The following is a 12,479-nucleotide window of genomic DNA, read 5'->3' as shown; positions in this document are numbered from 1 at the left end:
GAATTCTTTGGGCTCTGATTCTGCTGGCTAAAAGGTGCCTGGTCTGAATCTCCAGTTCGTGATCTCTGTGCCTTCTGGAATGCTTAGATTTAGAAAATGATTGCATTCGCTGTCAAGGTGGATGTTTTTGCATGACTTGCTCTCCCTGTAGTCACACTGCTTAAGGTTCACTTGCTGTACAATCTAAGACATCGAGTAAGCTCTCTGTACTCGATTTACAGTAATTCTACTCCGGGCTTTGCTGTGCGTGGCTCTCTACTGCCCCAGTGTGACCACAAAGCTGGCTGCTATCTGAAAGTACTAGAGCTGCATGGTTTTGTGGTAGGTCCTGGTAGTTCCCAGGAGCGGGCTGCGATCCTGTTGGGGTGCTCCAAAAATGAAAAGTAACTGCGTGCTGATCCCTTAATGGAGAATAGCTTGGCTTGGATCACTGCATTCAGTTTCTAATTGTTTTCAGTCTGCTTTAGAGGCTTTAGTTGGAAATATCCCTACACATACAGACTTCAAGGGTGGGTTCAGTTGACTAAAGACAGACAGTTAGGGCCCTGCCTGCTTTCCAGTTGCTGCACCAGAATGCTGGAAGTCTCGTGCAGGTCCTGTGTCATGTCTGTCAGCCCCTGGATGCATCCTAGGGCACCTCAGTTAGCACCATGTGTCCAGGAGGTAATCAAACCTGTCCCAAGTACTTCCTATCATTTTACATTCAGCTCAGTGTGCATACTTTTTTTTTTTATTCCTTGAAAAGCAATTGCTTAGGAGAAAATCAGTTTTTTGTTCTAATGATTACAGATGACCTTTTCTAAAAAGTATTTGAGTTGTAAAGAAGCTCTACTGCATCCCCCATTCCCTTTGAGCATGCTGTATTGCACCCAAGTGACACCTGTACACAAGAACACTGGAGTAGTTTTTATAGCCTTTTATTAGTGTGTAAGCACATCCATGGTGCATATAAAACTGTAACAGTTGACTTAATTTGAACAAATGATACTTTATTTTTCAGTAAGTGATTAAAAAGGCACTTCCACCTTGTGAATGGTGCATCAGGGGTGTAGTAACCAGGAAAAAACCCTATATTAATCGAATACTCAAGACAAAACGAAAGTTTAAGAAAAGATTAACTGACCAATGCCTTTCCCCCCCCCCTTCCCCCTGCAACAGTCTCACAAATCCTGTGTAAACTATAGTTCACTGCGATTTAAATTATCTGAGCTACTAGAACTCACTTTCTGGAAGATTCTCAAAGTGAATTACTCTGAGTGTTTAAAAACCCCTACCTTTTCAAATACACTTCATGGTAAAATAAGTTTTGGAGTACTTTTAATGTCAATCTATACACTGGAGACAAAGCAGTTGTGCTTTTATCATTGTCAGAGGAGTGGGTGTATGTGACCTTGACACTAAGAGTAGACTTATACAGTGCTAAATATCGTCCTCCCTCCCCTTGCTGCAGTGCAATTTTTTAAGCGTGTTTATTCACTGGCTTTTGTTCCATTGAAATCTCCATCTCTTGCATCCATTTCTTCATCACCTCCTTCTGTTGCATTCTCAATTACTCTTCTGCCTCCAGATCTACGGGGTGGGGCAAAAGATGCTGGCTCATTTCCCCTCCTGCAGTAAAAGAAGAAGGGGAAAAAAAAAATCAGGTGTTAGGTCATTTGCAGTCCTCACAAATAAGCAGAGAGTTTTGTAACAGTACCTGTGGGGCTGATGTTTTTAAATGCAGAACAGCAAGGGGCTGTGGGCCTCTAATACAACTTTCTGTTCTGTAGCATGTAAGAGTAATTTGTGGACAGGTTGAAACTCCCAGTTGCTTGGAACTGTGATGGGATTCCTGTTCTTGTGCTTAAAGTTGTCCTCTAAATAGTCTCATCTGCCCCAAAACCACCTTACTCTTCCCTTCATTTCACTGTTTTCCCCTACGGGGACTGCAACTGGTTGTGGTTGGAAGGAATGGGAAAGGGGGCTGCTTGTACCCACAACAGCAGGGGAGTGTCCTTTCTGTCCCTTTAGAAGAGCAAGGAGAGAGAGCGCTTGTGCTGAATTTCTGACCTGCAGTCTGAATAAGCCCACCAGTGACTGAAGGCCCATGAGACCTGGGACTGGAGCGGTGCTGACATCTGCAGATGTCAGCAGGCATTTTTGAGCCCACAGTCCCTCTCTACAAAGGCTGCATTGGTCAGAGCACCACAGGTGCTTTGACATGTATGGCATCCTGGGTTGTGAGTAGCTCTAATCTCTTTCCCAATGGAGAGAGGAAACCATTGCTGCTTTGGTACTGTGTTGTAACTCAGGTGCTGATACCTAACAGTGCAAGTGTCTTCCAGAAGAGCTTACAGAAAATGCTTTTTCCCATCTTACCCCCTTTTCCTCTCCCATCTCCCTCCCATCCCCATATATTTCATAGCCACAGCCCAAGGCAGGGACACTTTGGTCCTCAAGTTTAATTTTTTGGGGAGGTGTGAGCAAGTGAGACAGAAGATGGGTTTGTCTCTTCTTGGCCTCCATTGCTACTGTGCTACAAAACACTTAAGTTTTGTAACATGGCCTCTCACTTGCCCCTCATTAAGCAAACCTTTGTAAAGGCTTGAGACCACAGACATAAGCAGTAAAATAAATTCACGATCACTGAATGTTGTGCCAAAATTACCAATTTGGTGTTAAATACATCCGAGACTGCACTTTTTGGTATGGCAATCATGCATAAATATTTAAAGGCTTGTCTTGTCCTTGCAAAAGACTAAGCCGGTGTCGTCCTTTCTGAAGCAGCTATGTAAGGCCAAAGTTCAATCTTCCATACAAGGGAAGCGGGTAGGAACATTGGCTGGACTAACTTATTTCAGAGGCACAAATCTGTGTTTCCAAGGTGGAAGTGTGACAGGTAGTCTGTTTTCCACAATTCTGCCCTTAAACTTCACTGTGAGCAAGCAATTAGCTGGATAATAAAGCTTCATTTAAGATCTGCTGTTAGTTAACCTTAGTTGTTCTGGTGCCGAAGGCATGTATTGAACACAAGGGTATGTCATTTCTACCCTGGCATGTGCCTGACAGAGTCTAACAGCAGTGTCTACTATTTTATGATAGCAGATACTTGTTATTACTGTTTAACAAGAAAGTTCTAATTAGGTCAGTAAATTCATTAATTCTTGTCAATTAAGGAAGAGCTCTTTACCCCCTTGGACTCCTGCTATCTGGACTCAATTACTCACGAGTCATTTGTAAGATAACTCTCTTTATGCTGCAGTAATTCACTGAAGTGCTGTAAGAGAACACGGGACTGGTGGGGAGTAACAGCAAGAGTCTAACCAAATTGTGCAGTACAGCTTTGGCTACAAAGAAGTGAACTCCCTATCACACACTAACCACTTATTAACATAAACTGTTACAGTATGCATAAACCTAATACTTCTTTAAACTGGTATTGGCCCTGTGGATAAACACTTTTTGTTTTTATCTGTTCCTCTTAAACAGGTTTATGGGTTTGATAATATTCATGTGGTCATTCACATTAGTACCTTTAGAATAACGTGTACAGTTGAGACAAGCGTTAAGCATTAGTCTTTGCTTAGCATCTCTGTATTTAATCTACCTTTGAACAAGTGCTACTGGAGTAGTGCTTGAGTAGCAGTCTGACTGGAAATATTAGGCTGACTAAAAGCCACATGTAAGGACAAGACATCATCTTTAAATATTTGTGTATTCACAGCAAAATCCAGCATATGTAAAATAGAAGATATACAAATATTACAAGGCAGTAGCTCTTTAATGTTTGTAACAGCAGGTATTGTTCCTATCTCCAGAGAGTGTGATAAAGTACAATATAATGCTGTGCTAGGTTACAGTGTCAATATTAATTTCTGTGTCCGTGCTTTATGTTTTAATAACAGTAGACAAGCAACGTAATGCCTGCAAAATAGGTCTAAAAGCCTAAGCAATACAGGCACAGAGTACTATGTAATGAAAGGCAAAACTTTCTCTTTTGTCTGTGATTGTGTGGTGTAAGTGTGATAAATCACATGCAAGTAGGATCTTCCCAAATCTCAGGTGAGTTAGATGGGATCTTACCTTAGAGTCAGCATTACAATATGCGTAAGAAATAATGTGAAATTCTAATGACATGCTGTGACACTTCATATTCATTAGTCCTTTTAATCAATTTTACTAATCAATGGTGTATTTGATTTGAAAAATTTTAATCTTTGTGGCTGTGCACAAAGATGAGGTGCAAAAAAGACACTTTTCATGCAGAAAAAGTCAGAGTACTTTATCAGGTACTCTGTTGGTAGAGCTTGTGAGAATGCAACATTGGTAAATCTACATCAGTACATAACCTACTTGTAAGAAAGATGTATCACTGATGAACAGCTGATGGTAGCTAGATTATTGTAATATTTGTCTCTTTTGATAAAACAGATTAATGCCAAGATATCCAAGCCTTCACAGTTTGCAGAAACCTCACATAATTTTTACTTGGGCCAAAGAAAATGGAAATTTGTGCAACACAAGCTAGCTGCAAAGTTGAAGGCATGGTACCTGCTTAGTCATGCGAAGGTTCCTGTGTCCCTCTGAAACAGAGATAGAGAGTCCCGGGCAGTTATACTAAGCACATGGTCATGATGAGAGGTAGGTAGATTACTTTTAAATAATTAAACAAAGTACATTACAGCCAATTACATTACATTTAGACAAAACAAAATTGAGCCTTATGCTATTCTATGTAAAAAGGGCTGGACACAGCCACTCCTTTGTAAAGCAGCCAGGAGCATGCAGCACCCAAGATGGTGCTAATGGAAAAGGCTACCACATCCCTAACTCTTCACTTTGAAGTAAATCCACATCTGAAGGTTCATGCATGTTACTGGTAAACACACTGGCAAACTGCTTCAAGAACACAACTAGGTAGGTGCTTTACTATCACTGAAATACTGTTGGTTTGAGGTAGAAAGCAAAGTTTTACGGTGTGATGATGCAGACAGAGCAATTTCCTTATAATTCAAGTCAGCCTCTTTATTTCAGTGAGCTGGTGTTTTCAAACCTGGTGACTGCAGGAGACCTCGGGTATGTAGCTGACTGATCACAGCTTTATCTTTTTCCCAGTCAGTTTTTAACAAGAAAATGCAAAGGGACATATTTTGATCTTTTCCTTGGTCTGAGACTGAATCCCTTTGTGGTGAAGTCCAAAGAGACTTTTGGATAAGAGTCATATAATGTGCTTTGCCTTTTGCCACCTGTGATGTTGTCTAAGACTGTTTACAGTCATGTGTGAGTTGTGCATGTGTGAAAAGCAAAAGCATTTCTACACTTTTGTGACTGCTTCTCTACAAATAGGTACAGCCATTATATAAGGGGTGTTTTCAAAAGCAACCAAGCCTAATTCTGCTCCTATTTAAGCCAACAGGATTTTTGATTAGAAAAAGAGTAAGGCCTGTGCCATGTTATCACAGTTGTTCATCTCACAGCTGAAATCCTGAGACTGCTGCAGTCTATGAAATGCACTTCACTTTCTGACTTTGGCCTTTTGTTGTATCTGCCAAGCTAATACAAGGAATGAGTAACTTTGCAGCATTATCAGTGTCTTGTTCTTTACTTGAACAGATTTTTTTTTTTTTTTCACTTCTCTAGTTGCATTCTAAATTTCAAGGCTGTCAATGAGTGGGAAAGGCTATCCTGAACAAGGGCACTCTACCTGAGCTTGCTCTTTAGTGCTGCAACCTCACGGCCCAGGGCTTCGTTACTCTCAGTAGCTTCATCCAGCTCTCTCTGCAGCTTCCTGCGGTTTGCATTGATACGCTGAGACTCTTCCTCAGCCTCCTCCAGCTGCCTTTTCAGTTGCTTGAGTCGTGTGTTGCCCTTCTCGGCCTAAAGGGAAATTTGAGAGTAATGCTTTAATTCAAAACAGATCTAATAGCTTTACATTCCTCATTTTAATTTCATACTTCTCTTGAGAGTTTTACTGAAACATGGCCTGAATCAAAGGTAGAAGCTTAAAATCTAAAAAATATAAAAATAAATTTGCTTTGTGGGAGTTCATTTTGCTGATAGATACTGTATTCAGACACTACCTTGTTTCTTTTGCTGCACAGTCCTACCTCTGCTTCTCTGGCTTGCAGGTTGGTGTGAATTAGGTAAAGCTAAAATTTTAAAACAAAATGTGTTCATCATCTCCATTCATATACCAGTAAGGATGTTGTGCACAGTCCTGTATATCACTGTGCAGTCAGACTGTTGCAGCTGGCTGATTGACAAGGACTAGTACTTTGGCACTTGACTCAGCATGGAAGAAGAATTATATTGTCCCGTCTTTTAGCAAAGGGCTGTATAGCTCTCCCAGCATAGAATCCAAGCAGACAGTCTGCTTTCTAGAGGGATATTTCTTTGAGGCAGAATATGGAATCTTCCTTTCTTAGGGTAAAACCTGAAAATCCCTGTGCCCCAGACTAAGACCCTCATGACACAGTCTGATACCTGATCTTTGTACTGCTCCGCTTGCTTTCTCTCATCCTCCACCTGCAGCAATGCATCCTTCAGCTTCTTGTCCTTCTGGCGCAACGTCTTGGCTGCAGCCTGCTTGTCTCTGCAAATGACAGTGCAACATTTGGTGACATGGAAGGTCTGTAGTCTTCACCTGCCTCAGGCATGTTGCTCATGAAACTGGCACCAAGGACCCATATGTTAAAGGCCTTACTGAATTTAACGATGAATTCTAAGCAAAACTTAAAGGTCATGTTCTTCTGATCAAAACAAATATGTGTCTTTGCTGTATGCTAGAGGTGCTCCAGGAGATCTGTTCTGAAACACAAGGTGATTGCCTCAAGAAATAATCCTACAAATGGCACAATGTGTTATGGCAGTTAACCTGGCAGGATCATAGGGCAGCTACTCTAAAATGTAGGGGAGCAGATCCTTGCCTTTGATACCAGTAGAACTTTTCAGCAATAAAATGGTTCTTAATCAGAACCTGTAACAACTCCAGTTACTGGCCATATGTCTAAGAAATGTTAAGTGAGGGAGAGACTTTACCAAGCTTTAACGGCACTGAGAGCCTGATGACACAAATCCTATATGCCTTTGTTTTCTTTCTGTCTCATTAACTGGAACAATAAATGGACAGCTGTGCCCTCTGAGAGACCGGTACCTGGCTTCCTGTTCCAATTGCTCTTCAAGAGAAGCAATTTTGGCCTCCAGAGCAGCAATTGTAGTTTTGAATTTGGACTTCACAGCTCCCTCTATCTCCTGCAGCTTACTCTTCAGCTCTTTGTTCTGCCTCTCCAGTTGCTGCCGAGCATTTTCGTTCTTCTGTGCAGTTGAGCGCTCTGTTGCCAGCTCATTGTTCAGCTGCTCTGCCTGCAAGGGTGAGAATGGATGTTGTCAAAAGTGTTGCATGCTTTCAGAGAAATGATAGGTGGCAATTCTCCAAATACTTATTCAGAACCACAAATAGCTTTCACTGGAATACAAACTGAAAGTGATGTGCTGAAATGAGCTCTACCTGCTGTACTGCTTTCCTCATGCGATCACCCATTGCCTCTATGTTGCTTTGCTCCTCTTCTAGCTCTTCCTCCAGTTGGGCAATTCTTGCCTCCAGGCGCCGTTTCTCATCCTGAAGGCTTGTCCTGTAAGTTTAAATTTAATAAGCGTGTAGTTATGGCTCTGACCAGTTGAATGTGTCTGAAACTATTATGAACTGCCAATAATTCATAAAGAAAAGAGAACTAGGTATTTCAATGAAACTAGTCATATGTGTGCATGTTGTGTTGTCAAGACCAGATGGCTGTTGGGAGAGGAACATAACTTCTCTTAGCAGCCATGCAACGTTCAGCAGCATGTTTACAGCCTTGTGAGTAATCCAGTCTATTCCCACCTTCCAGAAGTAGCACTTGCGAGTTCCTCTGCCATCTCTTCTTTCTCCAGATCTGCTTGTTTGCGAGCTCTCTCTGCAGCAGCCAGATCCTAGGAGAAAAGGAAAATGCAGCATAATAAAGAAATTAGCAAGTGAATGTTCAGACAAACAGTTACAGCATGATACACAGGACTGTAAACTTTCTAAAACTGGTATAAGATGGGTTGTCTTGTTAACGGAATAAATTCTTGTCATATCATAAATCCTAGGGAAGTACAGTGAAATACACTTTATCCAGCCTGTCAGCTGGTTTCTATTTTATTGGTTTTCGTCACAAGATTGCCATTTAATACACATAGGAATAATAACGCTAACAAGACTTCAGGAACTTATAGCTATTGAAAACAATTTGTGTTGGATCATACAGTTCATTTCCCTTTAAGACTGGTGAACTGTGCCTTCCTCCAAGGTGATTTTTTTTTTTTTTTCAGCTTAATCTGGCTATGCTCAGATGTAGATCCAACAACTTCAGTGGAGTGCATGGAACATGTGGAACTTGTTACAAGTGCTGCTTAGAGCTTTCTGTCCCCAATAGCTATTATATTATTTCATTGCAGTTCTGTCTTGCTGCTGAAGGTCATGTGTAGTCTGCTTCATACCGCTCTAAGTTTCCCACTTTACCTCTTGAAGCTGGATGAGTTCTGCTTCCAGGCCCTTTGCTTTCTTCTCATTTTCTCTGGCTGTAGCAAATATTTCTTCTCTGGCAGCCCGTGCATCATCCAGCTCTCTTTGGTAGTCCTTCATCTGAGCCTTGTTGAAAAGAATAATAGAGAGATTTTTTTTTTGTCTGGCTTTATTACAATTCCAGTAGAAAGAAATTTGGACAGAATAGAACACATACACATTTACGTAGTCATAATGCCGGCTTAAAATAATATTTTTTCTGGAGAGATCAGCTAGCATATGTTGGAAAGGTCTGAAATGCTATTCCAAGAAGAGCAATGCTTCCACTTGCACACTGTGGCTTTTGTAATGCCTGTTGTCCGTATTTCCTCTGAATATTTGAGTACATGTGCAGTCTTAATCTTTCTGATACATCCCTTCTTGTTGTTTAGCTGTCAGCATATGACAGAACAGTTGATATGGAGACTTAAACAGGAAAATGCTAATTCAGAGACAACATGATTTCTGAACAGTCTTTTATGCTTTTGAGTCAAGTGTTAGAACCAGGACTGAAGCTTTGTATTAGATTTTATCCTGTAGCCCTTTCTCTATGTGGAAATCTATGTCTTCCTTCATGTGGGTAAGTCAATAGCAGATGAGTGTTGGCTCAGAGAATTTTGGAAGCTCTCTGCAATGATGAAACTTAAGATTTTCATTGTTTGTCACGTGAAGTTTTCCATTGTCATTCAAACTGAGCATTACAGTACAGATACTTGAATCTGGGAGTCTAGTTAAAACTCCCCCTCTAACCAATCATCTGTAATAGGCATCAAGTTCACAGATGTCACCTAACTTTCATATTGTGGCTGTACAAAAGACAGCAGTGGGAAAAACTGTATTTGTGGGATTACATACCTGTAATTTGCGAAGTTGTTTGATGGCTTCTTCCCGAGCTTTATTAGCAGAATCAGCTTGGCTTTCTAGATCTTTAACATCAATCTCGAGCTTCTTTTTGGCTGCAGCTGCCAGGGCACGTTGCTTCCGCTCATCTTCCAGTTCCGTTTCATATTCATGGAGCTGATCATTAAAGAAAACAACTTAAGTTTAGGAAAGTCCTTGAGCACTCTTAAATGCTCTGTGTATGTCTGAATAATGTATACAGTCCCCTCTCTCTCTATTAATTGTGATTTCCCTGGCAGTTAAAATAGATTTCTGGTTTGTCCAAAAATTAAAGATTCTTGAAAGCAGTCAGCAATTTGGGTTCTGTATTCATGGAAATGTGTATATTACAAGATGATGACTACAGCAGTTGTCCTTGCTATCACAACACTTCTATACAAATAGGTTGTGTCCTGTCTGTTTTCATTTCCAGTGCTTTTGTATCCATTCAGTGTACCTTGGGAAGGCAGATGTATTAGCAGCTTTTTTCACTTGCACTGAGAATATAGGGAAGGTTCTTCTGACTGTGTCAGAAATAACAATTCATGTTTTATACTATATTGGTTGTAGTGTTAAATTGCTACATCTGTTGGCAGGTTGCTATTGAAACAGGAAAACAACTGTTATGCAGCTTTGTGCCTTTTTCAGTACAATAACCTACTATTTTTTTTTATTATTATTTGCCAAGCACAAGGCAATATAATGTTTTCTTCTCAATATAGTAAGGTGCTTTTAATAATGGCATAAGGCTGGGGACTTTCAGCTGGCTTGGTTAGATATTTACAAAGGCAGTAATAGGTAATGGTACCTGTTTAAGGAGTTGCCTTCTCTTCTCCTCATTCTGTTCATCTCTGGCTTGTAAATCTCTTTCAAACTGGCCTTTCAGGGCCTGCATATTAACCTCCAACCTGAGTTTGGCATCTTCAGCAGCCTGTAGCTCATCCTCTAGCTCTTCTAATTGTGTCTTCATCTCTTCTACTTGCTGTTCAAGGGTCCGTTTAGATTTCTCCAATTCGTGGACCTTTCAAGCAATGAGAATTTAATAGACTTGTTATAAGAAATAAAAATAATTCTAGTTAAACACAGTCACCTGCAGTGTAGGCCACATTTGAAAATATCAGCTGTGGACAATGAATAAACTAATTTGCACTGAAAATGGTAAATCAGCATTTTTTCTACACTTGCACATCTGTCTTAAAATAACCCAAGATTGTCTTTATCCCAAACTTTCATTTTTAATCTAGTCAAGTATCATAATTGAATTTATTTAGTATTAGAAGTAATATTATCATATCACTGTAATAAAAGAAGTGATTGGCAATGCATCAGTAGAAACTTGCTGCAGCTATACAAGTAAATGTTAGGCTGGTGGCAAAGTCAAATAGAATTAATAAAATCAGATTTGCAGAGTTTACAACTTCAAGGCTGCTAAATAAACTAGTAAATTATTTAGAATCTCTTTAATGTTTTTTCAGTCTTAGAAATCAATAAGAATCTTCTTCATGCTTGAAGTTGTGTTAAAAATAAAGATGGCTTACAGTTACTTTGCCAAGTCTCTTGAAAGTTTGGGCACAAACGGAATAACCTTTGAATTCTGTATGAAATATCTGATCTTGTTGAATGGATTTGTGTGCTAAAGAGAATTTCCCACACTGAAAACAATGATCTGTTTGTTAGCTGCTATTTTAAGTTATTGTTGTCGAAATTGTGCTAAGCCCAAAACTTACATTCTTGCCAACATCATCTTTGGAGCTAACAAGATCTTCCATTTCAGCTTTCAACATTTTGTTCGTTCTCTCCAGTTCTTCTTTGGCTTCCAAAGCCTCTTCGAGTGCTCGGGCCAATGACAAAGCCTTTGTTTCTTTTTCTCTAGCTTCAGCTTCTGCTCTGTCCCTTTCATCTGCATATTTTGAAGAGATGCTTTTCTCTTCAGCTAGCATCTGTAAAAAGGTAGTGTTAATACAGGAAGTCATTAGTAATAGGGTTTTTCTATTGCAACTGTCTTGTCAGTTGTTAATGACAGAGAAAAATCTCTGCTTTTTGCTAAAGGTATATAAATACAAAATTAACCAGTGTATGTGTAATTAAATTTTAGTTTACTTTTTGTCCCTACTTTATCTTTCACTAAACCAGTGGAGTCTCTGTGAGTTCCAGAGAAGTTAGGTGATAACACAGCAAGGGAGAATCTTAAATCCGTACCTGATCAAACTTCTTCTGTTTCTTCTCCAAGTTGGAGACCAGCTGACGCTGGTTGTCTAAGTCCACCACCAGGTCATCCAGCTCCTGCTGGAGTCTATTCTTGGTTTTTTCCAATTTGTCGTAAGAAGCAGCCTTTTCCTCAAACTGTTGTGTGAGACTTTCAATTTCCTTCTGAAGTTTCTTTTTGCCTTCTTCCATGGTTTCAACTGTGCTGGAATATTCCTGTAGCTTCTTCTTAGAGTCAGAGAGCTGAAATTTGAATTCAGAGGACAAATCTTTATAGCAGTGACAACAAAGCTTGGCAGAGAAGATGGCCAGGAGACAACCAAGACCCAGAAATCTTACCTAATTTGACCCATGTGAAGCTAGTTACCGGTTACCCATCACCCAGCCTTCATAAAATGAGGCAGACCTAGTATGCACACAGGCCTAGTGTGCAAGACTATCTTGGGAGCTACCTTGCATTTGTACCTGTCCTAGAGATCACACTTTAAAGAAGAGGGAGACTCCTGGCTCCATTGTGGATCCCATCTGGGCTAACAGCACTAGTTCCCTGAAGGTCCATGTGCTGTGCTAGGATAGTTCTACAGATCTGAAACCTCTGGAATTACTGACAAAACTCTCAGTGATGGAGCTAGTGATTTAGCTATGGCACTGATACCTGTATTGTTAGTGTTGAAATATGTCTCTCCAGATTTTGTTTTGCTTCTATTTCTTCATCCAACTGCTCTTGCAAGCTGTTCTTCTCATCCTCCAACTGACGAAGCTTGGTAGACACGTTTAGCTTCTGACGCGTTTCTTCCTGAAGCAGCTCCTACAGTCACCACATCAATTGGCAATA

The 12,479-nt window shown here is 40.3% G+C and overlaps 1 protein-coding gene across 3 annotated transcripts in view; it reads right to left on the bottom strand.

The window, feature by feature from the left end:
* Window positions 1-1,142: 1,142 nt before the first annotated feature.
* The window catches only part of MYH11 (myosin heavy chain 11), a 56,152-nt gene continuing 44,815 nt past the window's right edge, over window positions 1,143-12,479 (bottom strand). For all 3 annotated transcript variants that reach the window (XM_050906225.1, XM_050906227.1, XM_050906226.1), the window contains 12 exons: window positions 12,300-12,452; window positions 11,639-11,887; window positions 11,167-11,379; window positions 10,248-10,460; window positions 9,416-9,577; window positions 8,519-8,647; window positions 7,859-7,947; window positions 7,487-7,610; window positions 7,133-7,341; window positions 6,463-6,571; window positions 5,684-5,856; window positions 1,143-1,608 (listed from right to left, as the gene is read on the bottom strand). In XM_050906225.1, the coding sequence (XP_050762182.1) occupies window positions 1,470-1,608; window positions 5,684-5,856; window positions 6,463-6,571; window positions 7,133-7,341; window positions 7,487-7,610; window positions 7,859-7,947; window positions 8,519-8,647; window positions 9,416-9,577; window positions 10,248-10,460; window positions 11,167-11,379; window positions 11,639-11,887; window positions 12,300-12,452 (1,962 nt within the window). In that variant the 3' untranslated portion in view covers window positions 1,143-1,469. The remainder of the gene's footprint in view (window positions 1,609-5,683; window positions 5,857-6,462; window positions 6,572-7,132; window positions 7,342-7,486; window positions 7,611-7,858; window positions 7,948-8,518; window positions 8,648-9,415; window positions 9,578-10,247; window positions 10,461-11,166; window positions 11,380-11,638; window positions 11,888-12,299; window positions 12,453-12,479) is intronic.

Source organism: Gymnogyps californianus, chromosome 15, assembly GCF_018139145.2.
Source record: "Gymnogyps californianus isolate 813 chromosome 15, ASM1813914v2, whole genome shotgun sequence".
NCBI lineage: Eukaryota > Metazoa > Chordata > Aves > Accipitriformes > Cathartidae > Gymnogyps > Gymnogyps californianus.
Note: the sequence above shows the minus strand (reverse complement) of the source record. Positions and strands in the feature narration are given on the sequence as shown.